This window comes from Opisthocomus hoazin, chromosome 13 (genome assembly GCF_030867145.1).
Source record: "Opisthocomus hoazin isolate bOpiHoa1 chromosome 13, bOpiHoa1.hap1, whole genome shotgun sequence".
Classification (NCBI taxonomy): domain Eukaryota; kingdom Metazoa; phylum Chordata; class Aves; order Opisthocomiformes; family Opisthocomidae; genus Opisthocomus; species Opisthocomus hoazin.
The window spans coordinates 8055433-8081899 of NC_134426.1; the positions used below are offsets into that span (position 1 = coordinate 8055433).

Here is a 26467-nt window from a genome sequence, read left to right on the forward strand (position 1 = left end):
GGCAGAGGGAAGGAAGGCACTTATTCCAGCTCCGGGGGAAAGAGCATCTGAAAGAGCATCCTCAAAACGCTCAACAATGTTTTGCCTTAAAACAATGGCTTATAAAAAAAAAAAGCCAGCCATCACTCTCCCATGGCCAGGAGCTGACGTTCTGGGACCATGAGCATTCCCAGTCTTTGCAATCCTCTTCTCATGCATGATCCCACAAGTAGCTCTGGAGCCATCTCTCCCCGGACAAGTCCCAACTCGGAGGCTGTTACAGCAGCGATTCGATACGGAGGTATCCTGATGGCCTTTGCTGAAGACAGCCCACTCATGGAGCAGCACGGTCCCATGGATCTCCTGGTGGCCCTCCCCACTGGAGACCTCTCCTCTCACGCCCATCTGGACACGGTCAGTCACTCGGTCCCAGTGCGTCCCTCCGGATCGGCATGGCCAGCGCAGGACAGCTCTGCCGGCTTCCTGGTAATTGCAGGCACGCTCTGCCCAGCAGCCCGGGAACATCGTCAGCCCGAGGGGTGATTAGCGATGATTCAGGGGATTTCACCACAGCTGTGGAGGGAGACTGGCCAGTTTCTGCGGGCAGACGCAGCCTGGCCCACGCTTACTGAAACACCAGTTTTCCCACCCAAGATGACTTCACCACCCAGTGCCCTAAAACTGTCTCGTCTGCCTCTCGGAGCCATGGTCGCTTCCAGCTTTGTCCCAGGCCAGCGAAGGAGGAGAAACCCCCTCGGTGCCACAGCCAGTCCGCCACCTCCGTCAGGTCCCGCTGGCAGGGCTGGTGCCAGCACTGAACCTGCCTTGGGTTTTCCCTCTGGTTTCACTGCGCCTTGAACACGTGGCAGCGTTTGAACTGCAAACAACCGGTTTGAATTGGAGTGATATTTTATTATTCATCCAATACGTTAGGAAGCGTGAGAACAAAGTGCTTTATTTCTAAGCTGGTATGATGTCATCAATGGACTGGCCTTTTTCAAGGCGTTTCTCCATTTCGATGAGCAGCTTCACACCATCCACCACCATCTGCAGCAGCTCCACCTCAGAGAAGCCAAGGCGATCAGCATTGGAGACATCAAACACTCCTCCGACAGCAGCTGTGTCCACACCACCTGGAGCAAGAGACTTAGTCAGTACACCAACCACTGCTGGAGCAGGTGAGTCTACCTTTCCTCCCTCACTAGCTTGAGGTGGGAACACAGCAGGGCAATTCTCTACAAGCTGCCACTGCTGCCCCCTCCTACACACAAGGAGATAAAGCTGCATGGGACTGCCAGCATGAGCCACAGAACATGCCATTAGGCCAGCTCTTTGCTCTTTTAACCCATGAGCAAGCTAACATGTGGTCAGAAGTAACCACTGTAGCTATTTCCTAGCCAGGAGTTACATCAGGGTTCCCACCCCTGCTTACAACAGGAACAGCTGCCACCAAGTCCCCCTTATCTGGTGCTCAGAATACCACACAGGACACACCCAGACAGCCAGATATAGTAAGGTACAAGCAGAGCACTAGCACCCCCAGCTTCAAGATACTATTTTGAGGCTTGGCTATCTCCATGTGCTTTTACCAGGGTGCCTTTTGGACAGTCTGACAGACTCTGCCAGGTTTTTGCTGGTTTCTTAGGGCAGCCTGAGTAGGACATCACTATCACCTCTCACCTGTGCCCCGTTTCTGCAGCCGAAGCCTCTTCAGGACTTCTCCAAACTTCTCATGTTTCCCAAGGTTTGGTAGCTTGATGTGCACACCAGCACGGAGCCCTGTTCCCAGGTTGGATGGGCAGGTCAGAATGTAGCCCAAGTGTGGATTCCACATGAACTCGTAGTTTTTGGACTTGAAGAGAGTTTCTATCTATAAATAGAGAGAATGTATGTTTAGAGATTGTTCTCTGCCTGAAGGATGCAGGTCATCCATTAGTGCTCATCTACAGCTTCAGTTACATAGCAACAGCCACAACAGTTTGAACAGCTATTTAAGGCAGGCCCATAAGCCCCTTCCATTTGGAAAAAAGAGGGCCACCAGTAAGTTGCTTTATCTTGCTCCTAGCAGTGAGACAGGCTAAGTTTAAGTTACACTACAAAATCTGAAGTCACTATCTTTTGGGAAGCTTGATTTAGTACATGTCAAGCTGGCACATCTGTTTGGATTAGGGAAGCGGCTGGTAAGGCTCAAGTTCATATCAAGACCAAAAGCATAGAAGAGCTTTCAGCCTAGAAACTTCAGTTCAGCTTTGCCTGTCCACGTTCAAGGAATTTCTCCTCCCACCCAGGGTCTCTAAACACTCCATTTATAGAACCATGTAGAAATTCTTGAAGTACAGCTTAGACACTTGGGTAAGAGTGCCACATTAGAGGAGTTATTCTAGATTTCATAGCTGCAATGCTTTGCCAGTATAGGTGTTCCAGAGCCCTCACAGCTCTGGATCTCATCATGGTGTTCCCAGAGACCCCAGCTATGAAGCACCACCATGCAGGACGCGGGAAAGGGCTTGGAAGAGTTTGTATTCTCAGCTCTAACCAGAGAAACACCTACTATCTGAACCTACAGCTCGGGCAATATTGACTTACCTGTGTTAGCCCAGTACAGAAGCGGGTAAATACTTCCTTCATGTTGCCACCTTTCTGCATGGAAATAACTCTAAGGTGATCCTCCTCATTGATCCAAACAAGGAAGGTCTTGTTATCGTTGTGCCTAGAAGACAAAGCAAACAACTTTTTGTCTGTCCCACCTGACATTTTCAGTATAGTTATTACATCATCAAATTACTCATCATTGTAGCTTTTATTTCGAGATGCTCACTTAGTTGCCTCTTCAAATAAATTAATCTTACTTCTTTTGTCCACACAGGACTCAATGGAGTTAAGCCAGCAGTTTTCACCCTGCTCTTTTCAAGAGGTAGTTTGAATTGGCCTGTATCTAAACAGGCAAGAATGAGTAATAACACGACATTAGCCAGTCTTACACTAACAAACCCTAAAATCCATCCATCCCCTTAGCTCACTTGTCACCTAACTTTACAAATTTAGGAGATTTCACCTGTTCAGCAGAATTTTCAGAAGGGTGATCAGTACAGACTTAGAGGCAGCCCTGTACAGTGATCTTCATAATGACACCACGCTGACAATGTATAACAAAGCCTTTTATCAGGAATTTTGTCAGATGCTGTTCAACTGCACTTCGTACCTTACCAGAGAACTAAGCTGAGTTTTCACTATTAATTTTAGATCAGGGCTTTTCGAAGACACCGTAAAAGCCTCCGAACACCTATGAGCCCCTCTTGTCCTAGCTTGCAGCTGGAAGCAAGTACTATCAATATTTATCATGCTGAAAATTTCTCAGCTTGATTAGGATCAAAAATTAACTAGTACCTGAGGAAAGCTATTTATGCAGACAACACTGAGAGTTTACTCTTCAAGTTTGTAGATTAGTCATGCTCAGATGACAGCGCTATCTAGTGCTGGCAATCTCCAGGTAGATGATGCAATCTTAAAGGTGACCTACAGAAACAAAGCATGCTTCCTCTGCATTGTACTGAAGCAACTACAGTAATAAAGTCGGAGTATTCCAGTTGAAAAAACCTAGCCCTTGGCTTAGAAGGGAGCAAGTTAATTATGCTGCAGAAGCTCCCAAGACGCAGAGTTTTATGTAGGTGACCTACATCCAACAAGCAGAATCCTTCCATTCCACACCTCTTCATCAGTCAACTCATGTCACCGAGTGTCTGGGGGCTGGGGGGAAGCGGAAATCTTATCACTAGTCCAAGTAAAGCCATACTAGTCCAGCATCAGCGAGCCTCTGCACGCAGAAGCAATGAGACTGCAAGGAAGCAACTATGCATCCAGTACCAAGTCTGAGCTAAGCCAACGCTACGGTTTGTTACCATACATTACTCTAAGCTCCCAGGACAAGAGCTGAAGGTAGTGGCACATCTGCTCCTTTACAAGTCATCTGCTTTCACAACCTGCTTCAGTTATTGCCTGGTGCTTCACTAATCTGTGCTGGATGGGTAGGGTCTGGTCACAGGCTAGTCGAACTGGCTTGTTTCTACCAGAACAATGTGGTTCATGGTAACACTTGTCCAAATTCTGCTGGTTTACAAGTAGCTTTCCCAGAGGATAACACACATTTCTCATTAGATTCCGTAATAGAAGTTCAGAAGCTGCCACTTTGCCCAACAGTACGAGCCACAAGCAAATCTGCAAGATTTTTTTTGCAGGGACTTTGTACAACTCCTCCCTTCCAGACATACTCACCAGATACCTCTGGCATCAGGCCAATCTCGTGCCATCCCAGATGCCAACAGCAGAGGAGAAACTGGCTTGTCAAACAAGAAGTGATCATCAATCAACTGTTGCTGCTCTGCATCAGTCATGTTCCTCAGAGCATAGTACTTCCCCTTGAGATCACCTTCCAGACTACCCAAAGCTGAAAGAGACAGTCACTTTTAGGATGGGACCAGAGATGCCAGACACTACCAGCATGTCAGAGACCACACACAGAGTATGGCAAGGTCTGATCTGCTGGGTTTGGTTCCTCCCTCGCTTTAATCTGCAATGGCAATGCCCTCACAGCATTACGGAACTTCGGCAGCATAAGATGATGTGTCTGCACCTTCCAGGCTGATACAAGTAGCCTTTGTTCCTCACATGCAGTATAGAATCTTTACTGCTGCTTAACTGTAGAAGTTCAGTGCTTTCTTCCAAGGAGAATCAAGGTCATCAATACACAAACAGTATTATTCCAGTCAAGGACTGTTACCCTGCGCTTGAGAGGTTTTGAACAACTACACTCTCAGTCTCCAGAGCTGCACCTTGAGCATATCCTTTCCTCTCAATAGAGTTGGGAGGCAATAGAAAAAAAAACTTGCAGCTGAGGAGTTCCACTGAAAACTAGGGCTTACTCTAGTCCACATTTGGAGCAAGACTACACCTCTAAGCAAGCTGAATGTTAATGAAAGTCAATTAAAAAGCAGCCACAAAATACTTCAACCATGACTCAAGCCCTGAAGTTGCTACGTACCTGTTGCATTTCAAGTTTGAGTCATGATGAACCAAGCTCTTTCCCCACACACATAGAAAGAAGCTGTCAAGATTGGCAAAGGTCAACTTCATGCAGTCCAGCTTCCCTCTGACATGTGCTCTTGCTCTCAGCTACAAACTGCAATGCTGAGGCAGCTGTAATGTAACCAGCCTTTTCCAGGACAGGCTCTGTGTTCAGACTAAGTACTGAGGCAGGCAGCTTTTGCCAACTGCCTCCATTTTCAAAATGCAAAAAACGCCTCTTGCGCAAAGGATCTAAGTAGTTTCCCTGACGTGCTTTACCTTCAACAGAGAGCTTTTCGATAGCCCGCCTCTCTCCTCGACTACAGTGCGGGGGAAGGCAGAATCCACGGATGCTTCTACCGGTTCTGACACGGGAACTTAGCACGTAATTGGGATCCAGGTCATCGCCTCCCTACAAGGTTAGGAAACCAGTGAGTACAACTGTGTTGCCAAGATACCTACCGTAAATCCATGTAGCTTCCATGCATTGAAGCATACATCTTAAACTTGAGATATTGACTACTTGGCCTGTAAGCCAGTGTCTTATTTCAGGACCATTTTCTTCAGCATTAGTTCAAGTATATGTGTAACACAACCCTTGTTTTGAGGCTAAGGCTACAGCTACTAAGTAGTGCCAGAAGACGGAGATACAACCAGACTATCAGTTTTATCCCCATTTCAAACTAAGGTCTGGGCTTCCGTTACCCCTTCAGATCTGCAATCTAGAGGTGTCAACATGAGGCAAACCCTTGTTGCTTAGGTAGGCGTTTACTCTTGCAAATGAGAACTATTCACTACTGTCATCCAAAGTCTCTTTTCAAGATGACCTATGGCTCGCCAATCAACGTGGCATTAGGAATTCCTCAAGTCTACAGTAACATTTGAAATCCATGAAGTGGGCAGAAATCCTTACTCCTAGCCATAACAAAGTCTGTTCTATAGCACAAGACCACCAGGTGACATTTAAGATCCAAGATAAGATCGTAGAAAGTGTTCAGTTTGATGACAGTCTGTGAGCCCTAGGCCAGTGCTGTTTAGCTTGACTTAGCCCACAGTTTATGGAAATACATGTTGAACATGTTTGGCACGCCCTACATTGCAGCAGCACATGAAGCAAGCTGCTGCTGCATGCCAGCTGCCCGGTTCTACCCAGCCACTGACATCCTACAGCAGCAAGATCTTAAGTCTGATTGGACTGGACACACAGCCTATGGGTCTGTCCTGGGTGAAAGTGAGGGGACAGAGACTGAGCAGTCAAGTTTAGGCAGCTGCCAACAACTTTAGCCAGCCCTCAGACAAGTAAGCATCAGTAATTGATCAAACGTTCATACCTGCAGGTTATCAGCATTCAGGTCGGTCTTGTGCTCATCAGTTGGTTTGTAACCACCATGCCTGTCTTCGATAACTGGATCAAAGAGTTCCTTAAACACGTCATAGGACTCTTCATCACCAGCTACGCATCCTACTGTCATTATGAAGGGATGGCCTGGAGTGGTAATAAAGTCAGAAGAGCTAAGTTTGGGTGATGTTTGGCTGTATTCCAGCACAGCACTAACCAGGCAAGTTCTTTAGTGGTAGGTCTAGTCACTTCGAAACATATTCTTACATACAAACACTTGGAGAAGCCCTACATTTTACACTGCATCCAGTTAGGCAGATGCAGTGCTATGGAAAGCCACAGCTATTGCCATTAAATCACGCTCATTTGTCAAGATTGGTTTAGGACAAATTTGCACAGCACATCCAGTTTCACTAGCTAGTTTAGACCACCAGATACAACTTTATGTCTGAACCGTCATGCTTTGCTGTAGGCAAGCATGCTTGGCTTTTTGTTCCTTCTGCTACAGACAGAGCTGCATTTCCGTAGTCTGCTCATAAATACCACCTCCACAAGATTAGCTTGAAGTCACCACACTCTAAAGCACCAGTTACTCCAGCTGGCTCACACAGAATATTCTCAATGCATTTTACCAGGATTATCAACCCCAGTCTGAATGACATCATCCAGGGTGAAGCCACTGGGCGTGGCTCTGTCTCTCAGTTTCTTGTATAAATCCAGGGTTAGAACTTTGGCCATGTGGTTGTTGTGGGTGCTCAGGTCCGGGTACTCCTCATCAGGAGGCAGTCTCTGATTATTTAGTTGGGCCATTTTGATATTGCTAGAGTAAAAATAAATACTGTAATATTAACATGAAAACACATCTGCCCCCCCTTTTTTCATAGAAGTGCTAGAGAACATCACATAATCACTTTGGAATAGGTATAGACCACAACAGCCAGGTAAACCCGCATAACGTCAGGATTGGGTTTTTCCCTCCCCCGATTGTGTTATAATTAGAATGCATTTGGGGTTTTGCTTTTCTTTTTTTGTTCGGATTGAAAGTATTTGGCAGAGCAGTTCCATAATGGAAGTGTCTGGGAACCGATGTGTCAGATCACAGCAAGGAAGGTGGCTCGACAGAACAAGGCCTCTTAACACAGCCATGGGTTCAGAGCCATCTGGCAACACTTTATGAGATTTGCCTCTCAGCAGCTCAAGAGCTTTGGGTGCTGTTGTCCAGAAGCACTTCCAGTAAGGAGGGAGAGCAGATCCTTACGCAGATCTAACGGTCCCCAGCCGTTACCTGGGTTGTCAACCCCAGTCTGGATGACATCGTCCAGCGTAAATCCACTGGGAGTCTGTTTATCCCTCAATTTCTTGTACAGGTCCAGGGTCAGCACCTTGGCCATGTGGTTGTTGTGAGCGCTCAGGTCAGGGAACTCTTCTTCGGTACAGTACTTCATCTTCAGAAGGTTGTGGCTGTTTGAGAAGGGCATGTCTGACCCTACCGCAGTCACTAGGGGAGAAAGAGGGGAAGCCTATCACGGGGGGCTTGGTAGGCCCCCGAAACGCCTGGGGTGGGAAGCCGGGGCCCAGGCAAGGTCACCTTGGCTGTTGCTCCACCCCTGCCTTTCACACCTTCGCTGCCGCACCACCTTCCAGAGAAGCCAGGAAGGAGGAAAGAAAAAAGTTCTTCACCTCCACCAGCCCTGCCCCGGGATCTGTGAGGACGCGGCAGGGCAGGGGCTCCCCGCTCCTCCAGCCCCGGCCCGATGAGCGGCCGTGCCCGGCGAGCCACCCCGAGCTGGGAAGCACCCAGCAAGGCGTTATACAACGGGCGGCTCCCTCAGGGGACCCGGCTGGGGCGAGCATATGTCACTACCCTGCTAAGTACCGGGTTAATCCGGTGTTAGAGTGGGAGCACGCCCGGCCAGCACCTGCCCCGCCGGAGCTCCGTGCCACGTCCCCCAACCCTTCCCCGCGCTGCCCCCCCGCAGCCCTGCTCCCCCTCCTCAGCCGGACCGGCTCCACCCCACACGACGAAGGGAAAAAGAATAATTTTTTTTTTTTTTCTTAAATGTGATTTGAAAGCTGAAGGACTGCTCGGCTGCCCCGGGACTTACCGAGGGCTCTGCAGCCACAGCAAGGATCTCCGCACCCGCCCTGCGCCCCGCTGCCGCCCGAGCCGGACTGGAGCCGCGTCACAACCGCCGAGCCTCTTTTATAGACAGCTCCACCCACTGTCCCATTGGCTACTATTTATAGCCCATTCATTCCATTGGGCGGGGCGCGGGGGGGCGGGGCGAGCGCCTCGCCGCTGGCCGGGCCCGGGCTTGCCGCCATTTTGCTTGGCCTCGGGGAGGCAGAGCAGTGCGGGGCTGGCGGGGTTGCGCCGGGGCTACTCCCCGCAGCGGCCACTTCGCCAAACGTGGACACGTGTGCGGAACTTCATCTCCACGTCCCATCGGCCAAGGGTTGTCCGCAGGCGGTGGTGCCGCGGGCTCCTGCTGCGCCTCAGCTGGACAGGAAGCGGGGTGGTGGTGTAAAGCGCAGCCAGTCTCCTGCTCTTGTCCTGCGCCAGAATCTCCTGCTCTTCTCATGTGCAAAAAAAACAAAGCCTGAAGTTTTAGTGGAGAGTGGTTGCTTTCCCGCTGAAGACAGAGGCAGGAAGGCTGGGATTTGACCCATCTAAAGCTCACCGGGAATTCCTGAAAATAGTGACTTCCATCGGTCTCTTCGTAGGAACGAGAGTTTGTCCCAATGCTAAGACGCAGCTGGGAATCCCAGTGTTTGCAGAAATAAATACACTAGCGACGTGAACGACTATCTTGCTCTGACTTTCACCTTTACATAACAGTTTCTCTTTCTCTGACGTGCGTTTCTCACAACAGAACCCAGGTTTATCCTGCTGTCCAAACAGACTGTACTTGCCCACGTGAACACGGATCTGCGTCGCCAGGTTCCTTTCTGTGACACAAGTTGTGAATGTCGGGAGGCGTCAGCTGGAACTCCTTCCCCACCACAGATCTTTCAGCACCACAACCAGTGCCCTCACCCCAACCACGAGAAGCTTGTGCACTGTACAGAACTGCTTCAGATTTAAAAAAAAAATAATGTACATATAGAGGGAACCATTACAAAATCAAAAGCACAGACTGCTTCAAATAAAAATGCGTTGAGTTTGGCTGCCATCCAGATTTCCGAGTTATTCCAGGTCTGATAGACTGAGTTGCTGAGCATGCAGATCTCCCCTAGAAGCCAGGGGCTCGGCTTCTGTGCAAGGCTGCTCTCTCATCTCTCGGATCAAAGAACAAATCCTCTCTGTAGTTCTCCTCTGCCTTTTAACCTCACAAAGTCTTCCCTGACGTTTCACTAGTTTCACACAACGCTCATGCTTCAGAATGGTGTAAGTTGCAAATGATGTCATGGTTAAGCAAGCATGAAAAGAATGTGTAAAATCGTACCAAGTCCTCAAAATAAATGTAACATTGAGGGATGACCTCAGTTGGAAACAGTTCTGACTGTAAATTTTTTTTAATGTAAAACACTCAGGTTTTATTTTTAACTTAGAACAATAGAAATAAAACTAAGAGCATTTTCTTACATTGCACCATATTTTTGTGCTGTTTTTCTTCACAAAAAAAAAGTGTATCAGGGTAGGTACTGAAGGCTCCTTTTGTCTTCCTCCATAATCTGTTGCCACGAAAAACACAGAAGCAACCAACTGTTCTGTACTATAATTGTTCTGGAGATTCTGTGGAGTCAAGGTCACCTCAAGAACCAAAATCCAAGGATCCATTTCTATTCATGGGATACGCTCCTTCCCCCCTGGTCTTGCAGAACAGGGAATACCAGTAGCTGGTAGTATTCTTAGTGTGCCAGTCATTATAGCACTTCCGACACAAACATACACCTCTTCTTCACAAAAGTTTTGTCTGAACAGGAGACATGGCAAGAGAGTCACAGGTGGAAAACCACCAAAATATATCCCATTTACGTGTTTAATAAACAATGCACCCGCTACTCACTTTTCCTCACCACTCTTTGACAAATTCCTAGCATGCAGGAAGTCAGAAGTTGCTATTACCTCACTGGGCTTTATTCAGACGGCACTTTAAGATTTGCTGAAAGCTGTGTGTAAATTGGACCCGACCTTTGTTACAGCACCTCATCCCAGCTTCCCTAGTGACTTAATTAGAGATGCTGTGCAGTGTGTCAACAGTCTCTGATCAACCGTTTTATCTAGCTCATCTGCTGAGAGAATGCTTTCTTTGGATAAGCCTGTATGGGCTGTTAGACGGTGACAAAGGCACCCGTACTTACTGGTACTGTCCGTGCTGGGATGATACCTTAGTGCATAGTGCCTGACACGCTATGTTGCTGTTCTGCAGCTCGGGGTGGAAAGGTGGGGTGATGACTCCAGAGATCTCTGCACTGAGCTTTAACAATGAAGAATTAAGGGAAGTTAATCATGGGCCATGCAGCTAACTTCCTAAGAGGCTTAATTATAAATGTTGTGCAGTGTACAACTACAAGAGGAGATGGGTGTTAGCTAGTGAATGGGTCTTCTGAAATTACTCACGTGAACGTAAGATGAACCTGAAGAATTAGGGGATAAACATCTTGAAAATCTAGGAAGAATATTCCAAATTAGGAAATAGCAAAAGAAAGTTGTTTGCTACAAGCAACTGAACTGTTTCCAGTCCCTAACCGGGGGAACAACATGTCCCTAACCGGGAACAACATGTCCCTAACCGGGAACAACAGAATCGTTTCGGTCGTTTGATTTATGAGGCTGCGAGGGGTCGCCTGGCTCGTTTGGTTTAGGTTGCTGGAGTCATGGCAAGCCCGTAGAGGAGTCCGAACCCCCAGCTGCCAGCCCCTGCCTCACCTTCCCTGCCGCCCGCCAGCCCCGTGAGGCAGAGGTGACCCTGTACCATGCCACGTGCGCACTGCCCAGCGAGTGGAGATGGGGCAACAAGAGAGACGGGGCGACAACAGGCACGAGGCCCTGCGTTGGCAGGGAGTGGAAAACGGTTGAAAATGCATGAAAATGAGTGCCTGTAGATCTCTGTGCTCCTTTCCGTAGGGGAGTGGCAGGAAGGAAAGAGACTATTGAAACTCTTCCCAGACCCCAAATTTACCCCAAGTGTGTGGGTATAACGTTCCAGGTGAGATCTGAGCCTGAGAGGTCTGTTGCTTGGGATGTCAGCACGCACTGTTGTGACAGTCAGCTGTGGTAAGTGCAGCGGCTCAAAGGAAGGCAAAGAAACTGGAAGCCAGTTTGTGTAATCAAAGGGAGAAGAATTCTCTCCATGACCCTGCTTTGGTAGGGGGTTTGGACTATATGATCCCCAGAGGTCCCTTCCAACCCCTGCTATTCTATGCTTCTGTGCTTCTGTCTCTGCAGACATGCTGCAGGGACGTTGCTTTTGTACAGGGGTGTAACTATAGTCTAAATACTCTGAATGAAATAGATTACAGTCAAGTTCCTTTCAAACTAAGAGCTGAAAACTACACTGCATTAATAAAAACTAAACAAACTGAAGCATAGGAATTTCTACTTGAACATGAGGAAGAACTTCTTCACTCTGAGGGTGACGGAGCACTGGAACAGGCTGCCCAGGTAGGTTCTGGAGTCTCCTTCTCTGGAGATATTCAAGACCCGCCTGGACAAGGTCCTGTGCAGCCTGCTGTAGGTGACCCTGCTTCAGCAGGGGGGTTGGACCAGATGACCCACAGAGGTCCCTTCCAACCCTGAACATTCTGTGATTCTGTGTAATAATACCTAGAATGAAAACTACGAGTGCCATTTATGAAAGATTAAGAAGATGAATATAATCAGAACGTGCAAGCTATAAAACATCATTAAGTATTTGTACTACCTCACAAAGTCCAGTATGTGTACATTTTTTAATTCATGGGAAGCCCTTTTTACTATTTCACCGTATGTCCAGACAGGCCAATTCTGCTTCAGCATCTGAATACCTGACGCAATAAGCACGTCATAAGCTTTGGAAGTTGTGGCCACAAGCACATCTGTTTATTGGTCTCAATGACTGCAGCAGAAAAATTATAAATCTAGCTGCTTTACAGCAAATTGAACTACAAGTTTTGGTCAACAAAAACAGACTAGAATTTGAGAACTAAAAGTTTTTAATGAAAGCGATGAAGTAGGACCAAGCTGTTACACGTCAAATACAAAAGCACAGGAATCATATCATTATTCTGAAACTAAAAGTGACACTGCTTTGAATTGTCTCATGGAAGAGGTACCAGAAAACTGAATTTCAAAGCCTTCTGTCATAGGCTTTAATTTCTAACTTTGGGATCACTGCTACTTCATTAAACAATTCCTTCTACAAACTGATCAACCTGAAGCTTAGACAGTTAACAGGCAATGCCAGGTTCCATTGTAAGCTGTCTTCTGATTTCTAGGTTGTCTTCTCAAAGACAACAAAATGTGATTGTAATTCTCTAAATTACAGCTCTGAGACCATGGGGCTAAAGGGATACAACTGTTTGCGTTAGCTTGCAAATAGTTGTTTACGTGTAGTTGCAGCACAGATCACTTCCCAGGCAATTACTTTGCACCCCCACTGTCAAATTAAAGGCCACATACTCTGTTTTCCTTGTAGTTAGTTAAATTTATGCATAAATTATTGCAGATACTACCTTTATCCTATCTCTAAAACTTCATTTGGAAAAATTCCAAGTAAACTTTTGTTAGCAGTCCTAATAACTAGTGAGTGATACTCAGGCAAGTAGCAGTTGTCTTATATTGTAAATCACCAAGGGGTAAGCCAGCAGATGGAAATAAAATTTTCTCCTTAACAACATACTCGGAGAGCTTCTGAAATGGAATTGAACAGAGTGCTGAAACTGCTACTACCTTGCAAGTTTCTCGGTGGTATTGTGGAGCAGGCTGAGTAAATTATAATGTATTTGCTAAATATTTTTTAAAACGTACCGTAAAGTAGGAAAAATACTGGTTGTATTGAAATCTGTGGGATCTTTCAATTGATTTTAATTGGATCAAGAGAGCAGCAGGGGGGAGGTCCCTGAACTTCACGGAGTTCTCTTGCTAACGTCTCATTTGCACAGTGTGTTCTTGTTCTTTATTGGGGTAAATAAAATAACTTGGTTTTGTGTCTGTAGTTTCAGCTCCATCATGATCCTGCAAAACTCTCTTGACATATTTGTTCTCTTCTAGGTGACAACCACCAGCCAAGTACAAGACTGTCAGAATGAGTTTTGTTGAATAGGGAGATACAATAAAGGATGGTGACACAGCTATTGTGTTCTTGGGCCATGATTCCATGTTTCCTGTGAAAGTCCAGCATGGCACTGTAACTCAGACTAAGTACGGGGTCATCAGGCATTCCACGGACCTCATAGGCAAGAAGTACGGCTCCAAAGTGACCTGCAGTAAAGGAGGATGGGTGTTTATTCTTCATCCAACTCCAGAACTGTGGACCATGAATCTTCCACACAGGATGCAGATTCTATATTCCACTGACATCTCTATAATCACCATGATGTTAGAACTGAAGCCAGGCTCCATAGTGCGCGAATCAGGTAATTAATATGTTGAAATCCTTAATGAAGAACTAACACCAACACTTTCATGAAAAAACGGGCTCGTCTTTACATTTTGAAAAAATTCTCTTTTTTTTTTTCCCTTGTGATAATAATTTTCCCAGCCTGCACATGGAGTAGTTCTATTTCATGTGCACGTGCTATCAGCTGCTGTTTCTTCAACGTGTAATGCTACCTCAGTATGCTGGCTTCATCTGCAGGTATACCTCTGAGTATGTGTTCGATTCGTTCATCTGCTTAAAATAAATATATAAACATTTGTCTTTCCCTTTTCTGAAACTGTTGTTAAGTACTTTTAAATACATGCTTTGAATCGAAATTCGGGCATTGTATTTGCAGTTTGAGAGAAAATGATTGAGATAAACCAGTGAAAGAGACTCTGATAATAGGGCGTTGAACCAATAAAAGAAATAAATTGGCAGTATTTATATAATGTGATACCACATAAGTACATGTATTTTTGTCTTTCTCTTCCTAAGCGTGATCCACTTGTAGCACTGCAACTGCATGCAAAACCACTGTAGCTGTATAATACAGTGGGTGATGTGTTAACCACAGGGCTGTGTTTTGTTTCTAAACTTGGTTTCATTTAATACAGCTTCCATGATTTTTCTTAATTTGCAAGTAAGGAGCAAAATTTTATATTAATAGGCATTTTCCTGGTTAGATACAGGTTATAATAATGCCTTCATGAATATTGCTGCAGGCAGCATGAGGCTTGTTTGATTTGATTGCATCTCTCTAATTTGGAAAAATACAAACTGAGGTAGTTTGTCCTTGTTTTTTCTGGCTGTTTCCTTTGAGTCTTTTTATGCAGCAGTTTCATACACTTCCCTCTCAGGCATAGATAAGGCAAAGGATCAGCGTGATGGGCTTGTGCTGCACTGTGTTTTGCATTTAACATTTCCCATTCCCACCCAAGCATAATTTTGGGCAGCTTTTTGGGCATAATGACCACTTTCCAACACAACTGAAACGCCGCTTATCTCTGCATCCAGTTGCACCCGTTAAGAAGGAGGTGGTACATGGAGCTGGATGCTGTATAGCAGCACTTCCACAGGCAAAGCCGCATGCAGAAACCTCTGGTACTGCTAGAATGGTTGGGTCCTGTGAGTTTTTAATTTGGTTTGGTTTGTAGTAAGATCAGGCATTTTTAAGGTTGTCATGGGAAGTAGCAGTATTGTTCATTGGGCAGCTCTTCACCTCTTCCCCTCCCTGCTATGTTTAGACAGGATGGGAAAAATAAACACAGCAAATTATTCAGGGTGGGGGAGATTTGAATTTCTCCGTGTCCTGCCTCGCTTGGAATAGGTGAATGTTAAAAGTACAGAGATGCACGTAGAAAGTTTTCAGTAATGTCAAAGGTACTAGAGAGGTTGAAAATGTTTAAAAGCTCGTTTATCTAAACAGCCAAGAAATGGAAACACTTGATGAGGTAACCTATCCAGATTCCCAAAAATGTTATGAGTCAGAAGTCATAGCCACAAAAAATCCTTTTCGCTAATGGGAAACTGTCCCCAGGTTTATTTTAATGCCTGTGCTGCCAAAGTACTGTAACTTGAGCTTTCCAGGGAAAGTGAAACTTTACTACCAGAATTTTGCTTGTATAGCTTGAAAGATTCACTGTTCACAGAGAAAGAAAGAAAGAGTATTGCATCAAATTCCTCTGGTTAACCTTGAAGCAAGAGATCTTACTGCAAATTTGCTTGCAACTGACCAGAAGTGGTGATTTGAATTAAAAGTTTTACACGTATTGACAACTGGAGCCTCCAGTGTGATGATGTAACCTACTTTGGTGCCATCCTGAATTAGACAGCATTCAGTGATCCAAAATCATTAGTTCTGGATTAACCTTGTGTGGCCCAGGCGGAACCGGCCCAATGGCGATTAATAGAAACAAGACAGGAAATCCGGTCTAGTAATGACATTGGAGTCTGCTTCCTGCTGGTGCTGGTTTTAGATGTATTTTGAGCATTAATTAGCATGGAGGTCTGTCTTTTTTATTATTTGAAATTGAACCGATAAACATAGTTACGGTATGGACTGGCAAAGCAGGCACTGTAAGGAGGCCAGGCTCTTTTCCTCTCGGCTTACTAATTAGACTGTGGAAGAGTGCCCTGCGTTTACCCAGCGTGAGAAAGCAGAATTATGGATTAGTCTCCACAACTGTATGAAGAAAGGATTGATAAAGTAATGACCTCTGTGTCATGTTGTAATGCTGTGGATATGAGTGTAAACGATCTTTTGTGTGTGATTAGAAAAATTCAGTAGAAGAGCTGGAAGGCTTAATTTTATATCACTTGAATTATGCGGTTCAAATTGATTAGTCATGATTTTTCATAAATGATATAAACATGTATTAATACAGTTTTTACTATTTTTAACCATCTTTAATAAATACGTGAAGAGCAACCCTGTCAGCAGTGCACGCATAATTAAAATGACCGAAGCATACTCTGTTGAGGTTATAAGGGAACTCGGCATCTGCCTGATGTTTCATGATGGAGGTGTAGGAATATGATCCTTTTTCTGTCTTCTGCTAATACCTAATTTATAAAGGTATCTTGAGATTTAAAAACTCTTAGTACTGTTGCTGGAGCTAAGATCTCTTGAAAGCATTGGTCCCTGGTCTGAGGAATTCCCCACTCTGGTACAGTCTAACAGCCCGATCTTTCCAGAATTAAAGGACACTTGAGATAGCAGCTAGAATACTTGCTGTGGGTGGTCTGGTAGTGTGGAACTTTAATTCAGGTAACTCTGATCCCATTTGTGTTCGTTGCATGTGCAGCCACCGTCTAGATAAAGGAATAAGCCGAATCTTTTTTTTATTTTTTGTGTCGCCACACTCTCCAAAACTAATCTTGATGTCAACTTCCCAGGCAAGGCTATTGTCAGTCCAGTGATTACAGCTGCCTATAGAAGAAGAACTCCATTTGCCAACAAATTTTGAGGTTTTTACATTTATTTTTCTAGTACACTGGAAACAATATGAAACCTTTCAGGTATTTTTTCCAAACAAAGGTGTGGGGAAGCCTTTTTTATGTCTTTCCAATCCCCATGAATCTAAGCTTTTTTAATGGCCTCTCTCCCTGGTAAGGCCTGAACAAATGTCTGTCCTAGCCCTGTAAGTGACTCAGGGAATGCAATACAGCACTGTGAAACCTCATTTAATCTGATAAATCTAAGTATTTTGGCTTCGATGGAGCATTGTATTTATAGACAAAATATAATTTAGTCAAAAGTATTCTAACCACCACTCCAGTGATCCTTCAGCGTTCAACAAAAGCAGACTCACATGAACAAAAACGTTAATTGGATTTTTCTTTTCCCTTCAGCTAAATCCCAAATTAAAAATTGCTAAACCCTGTTCATTGCCACACAGCAATGGATTTCTGAGCCCACAGACTGGATTTTGGAAGACTGAAAACAGCATTCTGGGTTCTCATACTTTCTCTGTGGCAGAGTAATGAGAGCTGATGGACAGCTTTACAGTAGAGCTTCTCAAAAGCAATTATGAAATTTTCAAACTCACAGCCTGGGTATAGATTTTGTTAAGAGTACACTCATAAAAAATTAATGAGGACTTAATGATTAATAGATACTCAATAAATGATTAATAGTTTATTGTGGAGTCCCAGCAAGTCAGCTGTATGCTTATGACTCTTCTGAAGTGCACAGAGACTTTTTGACAAATGCTGCTAATGTTCTTATGGTTTTGGGGGCATAAGTATATGTAAAATGTTTGCAGCTCTATCTTTAGTGTAAAATACAGACCAAAGTTTCTAAGTAGTAATTTCATTTTGGATAGTGCTCATACTAATGATGTTTTATAACCCCTCCTGTATCTATGTGTTAGCAGCTGTTCAGGTTAGAGTGAGAGAAGAATTCGAAAACCCAATGCTTGTATAGCACTTTTTGAAGCATAAGCCTCATCTGCTCATGGCACTGCTCACACAGAGGCACAGAGACTGGGGCTGCTTGCTTGTCTTGCCCCCTCAAACTTCAAACGTACCTTTCGGGGTCTTTGCAGGGGGCCTCCGGCAGCGCTGCTCCGAAAATGCAAACGTCTGCAGATATCTAGCAGGCAGAAAGAGCTAGCCTGGAAAGATGTTGCTCAGCCTCATCTGCCCATGGCACTGCTCTCACAGAGGCATAGAGATTGGGGCTGCTTACTTGTCTTGCCACCTCAAATTTGAAACGTAACTTTGGTGGTCCGTGCCGGGTGACTTCGACAGCCCTGCTCTGCAAATGCGAACGTCTGCAGATAGCTTGCAGCCAGAAAAAGCTAGCCTGGAAAGCTGTTGCTCAGCCTCATCTGCCCATGGCACTCCTCGCACAGAGGAACAGAGACTGGGGCTGCTTGCTTGTCTTGCCACCTCAAACTTCAAACGTAGCTTAGGGGGTCCGTGCAGGGGGCCTCCGGCAGCCCTGCTCCCAAAATGCGAACGTCTGCAGATAGCTTGCAGGCAGAAAGAGCTAGCCTGGAAAGCTGTTGCTCAGCCTCATCTGCCCATGGCACTGCTCGCACAGAGGCACAGAGACTGGGGCTGCTTGCTTGTCTTGTTTCCTCAAACTTAAAACATAGCTTTTGGAGTCCGTGCAGGGGGCCTCCGGCAGCCCTGCTCTGAAAATGCGAACGTCTGCAGATAGATCGCAGGCAGAAAGAGCTAGTCTGCAAAGATGTGGCTCAGCCTCATCTGCCCATGGCACTGCTCGCACAGAGGCACAGAGACTGGGGCTGCTTGCTTGTCTTGCCACCTCAAACTTCAAACGTAGCTTTGAGGGTCCGTGCTGAGCGCCTCAGAAAGCCCTGCTGTGAAAATGCGAACGTCTGCAGATAGCTCGCAGCCAGAAAGAGCTAGCCTGGAAAGCTGTTGCTCAGCCTCATTTGCCCATGGCACTGCTCGCACAGAGGCACAGAGACTGGGGCTGCTTGCTTGTCTTGCCCCCTCAAACTTAAAACATAGCTTTGGGTGTCCGTGCAGGGGGCCTCCGGCAGCCCTGCTCCCAAAATGCGAACATCTGCCGATAGCTGACAGGCAGAAAGAGCTAGCCTGGAAAGACGCTGCTCAGTCTCATCTGCCCATGGCACTGCTCGCACAGAGGCACAGAGACTGGGGCTGCTTGCTTGTCTTGCCACCTCAAACTTCAAATGTACCTTTCGGGGTCTTTGCAGGGGGCGTCCGGCAGCGCTGCTCCGAAAATGCAAACGTCTGCAGATATCTAGCAGCCAGAAAGAGCTAGCCTGTAAAGCTGTTTCTCAGCCTCATCTGCCCATGGCGCTGATCTCACAGAGGTACAGAGACTGGGGCTGCTTGCTTCTCTTGCCACCTCAAACTTCAAACGTATATTTGGTTGTCCGTGCAGGGGGCTCCGGCAGCCCTGCTCCGAAAATGGGAACGTCTGCAGATAGCTCTTAGCCAGAGAGAGCTAGCCTGGAAAGCTGTTGCTCAACCTCATCTGCCCATGGCACTGCTCTCACAGAGGCATAGAGATTGGGGCTGCTTACTTGTCTTGCCACCTCAAATTTGAAACGTAACTTTGGTGGTCCATGCCGGGTGACTTCGACAGCCCTGCTCTGCAAATGCGAACGTCTGCAGATAGCTTGCAGCCAGAAAAAGCTAGCCTGGAAAGCTGTTGCTCAGCCTCATCTGCCCATGGCACTGCTCGCACAGAGGCACAGAGACTGGGGCTGCTTGCTTGTCTTGTCCCCTCAAACTTCAAACGTAGCTTAGGTGGTCCGTGCTGGGCGCCTCCGGCAGCCTTGCTCCGAAAATGCAAACGTCTGCAGATAGCTCGCAGGCAGAAAGAGCTAGCCTGGAAAGCTGTTGATCAGCCTCATTTGCCCATGGCACTGCTCGCACAGAGGCACAGCGGCTGGGGCTGCTTGCTTGTCTTGTTCCCTCAAACTTCAAACGTAGCTTAGGTGGTCCGTGCCGGGCGCCTCCGGCAGCCCTGCTCCGAAAATACAAACGTCTGCAGATAGCTCGCAGGTAGAAAGAGCTAGCCTGGAAAGCTGTTGCTCAGCCTCATCTGCCCATGGCACTGCTCGCACAGAGGCACAGAGACTGGGGCTGCTTGCTTGTCTTGCCACCTCAAACTTCAAACGTATATTTGGGGGTCCGTACAGGGGGCCTTCGGCAGGCCTGCTCCGAAAATGCGAACGTCTGCAGATAGCTTGCAGGCAGAAAGAGCTAGCCTGGAAAGCTGTTGCTCATCCTCATCTGCCCATGGCACTGCTCGCACTGAGGCACAGAGACTGGGGCTGTTTGCTTGTCTTGCCCCCTCAAACTGCAAAAGTATCTAAAGGTGGTCCGTGCCCGGTGCCTCCGTCAGCCGGGCTCTGAAAATGCGAACGTCTGCAGATAGCTCGCAGGCAGAAAGAGCTAGCCTGGAAAGCTGTTGATCAGCCTCATCTGCCCATGGCACTGCTCGCACAGAGGCACAGAGACTGGGGCTGCTTGCTTGCCTTGCCCCCTCAAACTTCAAACGTATCTTTGGGGGTCCGTGCATTGTCCTCCGGCAGCCCAGCTCCAAAAATGGGAACATCTGCAGATAGCTCACAGGCAGAAAGAGCTAGCCTGGAAAGCTGTTGCTCAGTCTCATCTGCCCACGGCACTGCTCGCACAGAGGCACAGAGACTGGGGCTGCTTGCTTGTCTTGTTTCCTCAAACTTAAAACATAGCTTTTGGAGTCCGTGCAGGGGGCCTCCGGCAGCCCTGCTCTGAAAATGCGAACGTCTGCAGATAGATCGCAGGCAGAAAGAGCTAGTCTGCAAAGATGTGGCTCAGCCTCATCTGCCCATGGCACTGCTCGCACAGAGGCACAGAGACTGGGGCTGCTTGCTTGTCTTGCCACCTCAAACTTCAAACGTAGCTTTGAGGGTCCGTGCTGAGCGCCTCAGAAAGCCCTGCTGTGAAAATGCGAACGTCTGCAGATAGCTCGCAGCCAGAAAGAGCTAGCCTGGAAAGCTGTTGCTCAGCCTCATTTGCCCATGGCACTGCTCGCACAGAGGCACAGAGACTGGGGCTGCTTGCTTGTCTTGCCCCCTCAAACTTAAAACATAGCTTTGGGTGTCCGTGCAGGGGGCCTCCGGCAGCCCTGCTCCCAAAATGCGAACGTCTGCCGATAGCTGACAGGCAGAAAGAGCTAGCCTGGAAAGACGCTGCTCAGTCTCATCTGCCCATGGCACTGCTCGCACAGAGGCACAGAGACTGGGGCTGCTTGCTTGTCTTGCCACCTCAAACTTCAAATGTACCTTTCGGGGTCTTTGCAGGGGGCGTCCGGCAGCGCTGCTCCGAAAATGCAAACGTCTGCAGATATCTAGCAGCCAGAAAGAGCTAGCCTGTAAAGCTGTTTCTCAGCCTCATCTGCCCATGGCGCTGATCTCACAGAGGTACAGAGACTGGGGCTGCTTGCTTCTCTTGCCACCTCAAACTTCAAACGTATATTTGGTTGTCCGTGCAGGAGGCTCCGGCAGCCCTGCTCCGAAAATGGGAACGTCTGCAGATAGCTCTTAGCCAGAGAGAGCTAGCCTGGAAAGCTGTTGCTCAACCTCATCTGCCCATGGCACTGCTCTCACAGAGGCATAGAGATTGGGGCTGCTTACTTGTCTTGCCACCTCAAATTTGAAACGTAACTTTGGTGGTCCGTGCCGGGTGACTTCGACAGCCCTGCTCTGCAAATGCGAACGTCTGCAGATAGCTTGCAGCCAGAAAAAGCTAGCCTGGAAAGCTGTTGCTCAGCCTCATCTGCCCATGGCACTGCTCGCACAGAGGCACAGAGACTGGGGCTGCTTGCTTGTCTTGTCCCCTCAAACTTCAAACGTAGCTTAGGTGGTCCGTGCTGGGCGCCTCCGGCAGCCTTGCTCCGAAAATGCAAACGTCTGCAGATAGCTCGCAGGCAGAAAGAGCTAGCCTGGAAAGCTGTTGATCAGCCTCATCTGCCCATGGCACTGCTAGCACAGAGGCACAGCGGCTGGGGCTGCTTGCTTGTCTTGTTCCCTCAAACTTCAAACGTAGCTTAGGTGGTCCGTGCCGGGCGCCTCCGGCAGCCCTGCTCCGAAAATACAAACGTCTGCAGATAGCTCGCAGGTAGAAAGAGCTAGCCTGGAAAGCTGTTGCTCAGCCTCATCTGCCCATGGCACTGCTCGCACAGAGGCACAGAGACTGGGGCTGCTTGCTTGTCTTGCCACCTCAAACTTCAAACGTATATTTGGGGGTCCGTACAGGGGGCCTTCGGCAGGCCTGCTCCGAAAATGCGAACGTCTGCAGATAGCTTGCAGGCAGAAAGAGCTAGCCTGGAAAGCTGTTGCTCATCCTCATCTGCCCATGGCACTGCTCGCACAGAGGCACAGAGACTGGGGCTGCTTGCTTGTCTTGCCCCCTTAAACTTAAAACATAGCTTTGGGTGTCCGTGCAGGGGGCCTCCGGCAGCACTGCTCCCAAAATGCGAACGTCTGCCGATAGCTGACAGGCAGAAAGAGCTAGCCTGGAAAGACGCTGCTCAGTCTCATCTGCCCATGGCACTGCTCGCACAGAGGCACAGAGACTGGGGCTGCTTGCTTGTCTTGCCACCTCAAACTTCAAACGTAGCTTTGGGGGTCCGTGCAGGGGGCCTCCGGCAGCCCTGCTCCCAAAATGCGAACGTCTGCAGATAGCTTGCAGGCAGAAAGAGCTAGCCTGGAAAGCTGTTGCTCAGCCTCATCTGCCCATGGCACTGCTCGCACAGAGGCACAGAGACTGGGGCTGCTTGCTTGTCTTGTCTCCTCAAACTTAAAACATAGCTTTTGGAGTCCGTGCAGGGGGCCTCCGGCAGCCCTGCTCTGAAAATGCGAACGTCTGCAGATAGATCGCAGGCAGAAAGAGCTAGTCTGCAAAGATGTGGCTCAGCCTCATCTGCCCATGGCACTGCTCGCACAGAGGCACAGAGACTGGGGCTGCTTGCTTGTCTTGCCACCTCAAACTTCAAACGTAGCTTTGAGGGTCCGTGCTGAGCGCCTCAGAAAGCCCTGCTGTGAAAATGCGAACGTCTGCAGATAGCTCGCAGCCAGAAAGAGCTAGCCTGGAAAGCTGTTGCTCAGCCTCATTTGCCCATGGCACTGCTCGCACAGAGGCACAGAGACTGGGGCTGCTTGCTTGTCTTGCCCCCTCAAACTTAAAACATAGCTTTGGGTGTCCGTGCAGGGGGCCTCCGGCAGCCCTGCTCCCAAAATGCGAACGTCTGCCGATAGCTGACAGGCAGAAAGAGCTAGCCTGGAAAGACGCTGCTCAGTCTCATCTGCCCATGGCACTGCTCGCACAGAGGCACAGAGACTGGGGCTGCTTGCTTGTCTTGCCACCTCAAACTTCAAATGTACCTTTCGGGGTCTTTGCAGGGGGCGTCCGGCAGCGCTGCTCCGAAAATGCAAACGTCTGCAGATATCTAGCAGCCAGAAAGAGCTAGCCTGTAAAGCTGTTTCTCAGCCTCATCTGCCCATGGCGCTGATCTCACAGAGGTACAGAGACTGGGGCTGCTTGCTTCTCTTGCCACCTCAAACTTCAAACGTATATTTGGTTGTCCGTGCAGGGGGCTCCGGCAGCCCTGCTCCGAAAATGGGAACGTCTGCAGATAGCTCTTAGCCAGAGAGAGCTAGCCTGGAAAGCTGTTGCTCAACCTCATCTGCCCATGGCACTGCTCTCACAGAGGCATAGAGATTGGGGCTGCTTACTTGTCTTGCCACCTCAAATTTGAAACGTAACTTTGGTGGTCCGTGCCGGGTGACTTCGACAGCCCTGCTCTGCAAATGCGAACGTCTGCAGATAGCTTGCAGCCAGAAAAAGCTAGCCTGGAAAGCTGTTGCTCAGCCTCATCTGCCCATGGCACTGCTCGCACAGAGGCACAGAGACTGGGGCTGCTTGCTTGTCTTGTCACCTCAAACTTCAAACGTATATTTGGGGGTCCGTACAGGGGGCCTCCGGCAGCCCTGCTCCCTAAATGCGAACGTCTGCAGATAGCTCGCAGACAGAAAGAGCTAGCCTGGAAAGCTGTTGCTCAGCCTCATCTGCCCATGGCACTGCTAGCACAGAGGCACAGCGGCTGGGGCTGCTTGCTTGTCTTGTTCCCTCAAACTTCAAACGTAACTTAGGTGGTCCGTGCCGGGCGCCTCCGGCAGCCCTGCTCCGAAAATACAAACGTCTGCAGATAGCTCGCAGGTAGAAAGAGCTAGCCTGGAAAGCTGTTGCTCAGCCTCATCTGCCCATGGCACTGCTCGCACAGAGGCACAGAGACTGGGGCTGCTTGCTTGTCTTGCCACGTCAAACTTCAAACGTATATTTGGGGGTCCGTACAGGGGGCCTTCGGCAGGCCTGCTCCGAAAATGCGAACGTCTGCAGATAGCTCGCAGGCAGAAAGAGCTAGCCTGGAAAGCTGTTGCTCAGCCTCATCTGCCCATGGCACTGCTCGCACAGAGGCACAGAGACTGGGGCTGTTTGCTTGTCTTGCCCCCTCAAACTGCAAACGTATCTAAAGGTGGTCCGTGCATTGTCCTCCGGCAGCCCTGCTCCAAAAATGGGAACATCTGCAGATAGCTCACAGGCAGAAAGAGCTAGCCTGGAAAGCTGTTGCTCAGTCTCATCTGCCCACGGCACTGCTCGCACAGAGGCACAGAGACTGGGGCTGCTTGCTTGTCTTGCCACCTCAAACTTCAAACGTAACTTTGGGGGTCCGTGCTGAGCGCCTCAGAAAGCCCTGCTTTGAAAATGCGAACGTCTGCAGATAGCTCGCAGACAGAAAGAGCTAGCCTGGAAAGCTGTTGCTCAGCCTCATTTGCCCATGGCACTGCTCGCACAGAGGCACAGAGACTGGGGCTGCTTGCTTGTCTTGCCCCCTCAAACTTAAAACATAGCTTTGGGTGTCCGTGCAGGGGGCCTCCAGCAGCCCTGCTCCCAAAATGCGAACGTCTGCCGATAGCTGACAGGCAGAAAGAGCTAGCCTGGAAAGACGCTGCTCAGTCTCATCTGCCCATGGCACTGCTCGCACAGAGGCACAGAGACTGGGGCTGCTTGCTTGTCTTGCCACCTCAAACTTCAAACGTAGCTTTGGGGGTCCGTGCAGGGGGCCTCCGGCAGACCTGCTCCCAAAATGCGAACGTCTGCAGATAGCTTGCAGGCAGAAAGAGCTAGCCTGGAAAGCTGTTGCTCAGCCTCGTCTGCCCATGGCACTGCTCGCACAGAGGCACAGAGACTGGGGCTGCTTGCTTGTCTTGTCCCCTCAAACTTCAAACGTAGCTTAGGTGGTCCGTGCTGGGCGCCTCCGGCAGCCTTGCTCCGAAAATGCAAACGTCTGCAGATAGCTCGCAGGCAGAAAGAGCTAGCCTGGAAAGCTGTTGATCAGCCTCATCTGCCCATGGCACTGCTAGCACAGAGGCACAGCGGCTGGGGCTGCTTGCTTGTCTTGTTCCCTCAAACTTCAAACGTAGCTTTTGGAGTCCGTGCAGGGGGCCTCCGGCAGCCCTGCTCTGAAAATGCGAACGTCTGCAGATAGATCGCAGGCAGAAAGAGCTAGTCTGCAAAGATGTGGCTCAGCCTCATCTGCCCATGGCACTGCTCGCACAGAGGCACAGAGACTGGGGCTGCTTGCTTGTCTTGCCACCTCAAACTTCAAACGTAGCTTTGAGGGTCCGTGCTGAGCGCCTCAGAAAGCCCTGCTTTAAAAATGCGAACGTCTGCAGATAGCTCGCAGACAGAAAGAGCTAGCCTGGAAAGCTGTTGCTCAGCCTCATTTGCCCATGGCACTGCTCGCACAGAGGCACAGAGACTGGGGCTGCTTGCTTGTCTTGCCCCCTCAAACTTAAAACATAGCTTTGGGTGTCCGTGCAGGGGGCCTCCGGCAGCCCTGCTCCCAAAATGCGAACGTCTGCCGATAGCTGACAGGCAGAAAGAGCTAGCCTGGAAAGACGCTGCTCAGTCTCATCTGCCCATGGCACTGCTCGCACAGAGGCACAGAGACTGGGGCTGCTTGCTTGTCTTGCCACCTCAAACTTCAAATGTACCTTTCGGGGTCTTTGCAGGGGGCGTCCGGCAGCGCTGCTCCGAAAATGCAAACGCCTGCAGATATCTAGCAGCCAGAAAGAGCTAGCCTGTAAAGCTGTTTCTCAGCCTCATCTGCACATGGCGCTGATCTCACAGAGGTACAGAGACTGGGGCTGCTTGCTTCTCTTGCCACCTCAAACTTCAAACGTATATTTGGTTGTCCGTGCAGGGGGCTCCGGCAGCCCTGCTCCGAAAATGGGAACGTCTGCAGATAGCTCTTAGCCAGAGAGAGCTAGCCTGGAAAGCTGTTGCTCAACCTCATCTGCCCATGGCACTGCTCTCACAGAGGCATAGAGATTGGGGCTGCTTACTTGTCTTGCCACCTCAAATTTGAAACGTAACTTTGGTGGTCCGTGCCGGGTGACTTCGACAGCCCTGCTCTGAAAATGCGAACGTCTGCAGATAGCTTGCAGCCAGAAAAAGCTAGCCTGGAAAG

At 48.6% G+C, this 26467-nt stretch overlaps 1 protein-coding gene across 2 annotated transcripts; it reads right to left on the bottom strand.

Annotated features, from left to right (window-relative positions):
- Positions 1 to 939: 939 nt before the first annotated feature.
- Positions 940 to 7877, bottom strand: LOC142362991 (creatine kinase B-type-like). Of its 2 annotated transcripts, none has more exons than XM_075434606.1 (7): positions 7665 to 7877; positions 6372 to 6526; positions 5320 to 5452; positions 4252 to 4423; positions 2566 to 2689; positions 1660 to 1849; positions 940 to 1112 (listed from the first exon to the last, which is right to left on the bottom strand). In XM_075434606.1, exons 1-7 carry the CDS (start codon positions 7855 to 7857, stop codon positions 940 to 942), a joined length of 1140 nt encoding a protein of 379 aa, XP_075290721.1. In that variant the 5' UTR covers positions 7858 to 7877. The 2 variants fall into 2 exon arrangements, with proteins under 2 accessions (XP_075290721.1, XP_075290722.1); XM_075434607.1 differs by lacking the exon at positions 7665 to 7877 and adding an exon at positions 7012 to 7198.
- Positions 7878 to 26467: the final 18590 nt, after the last annotated feature.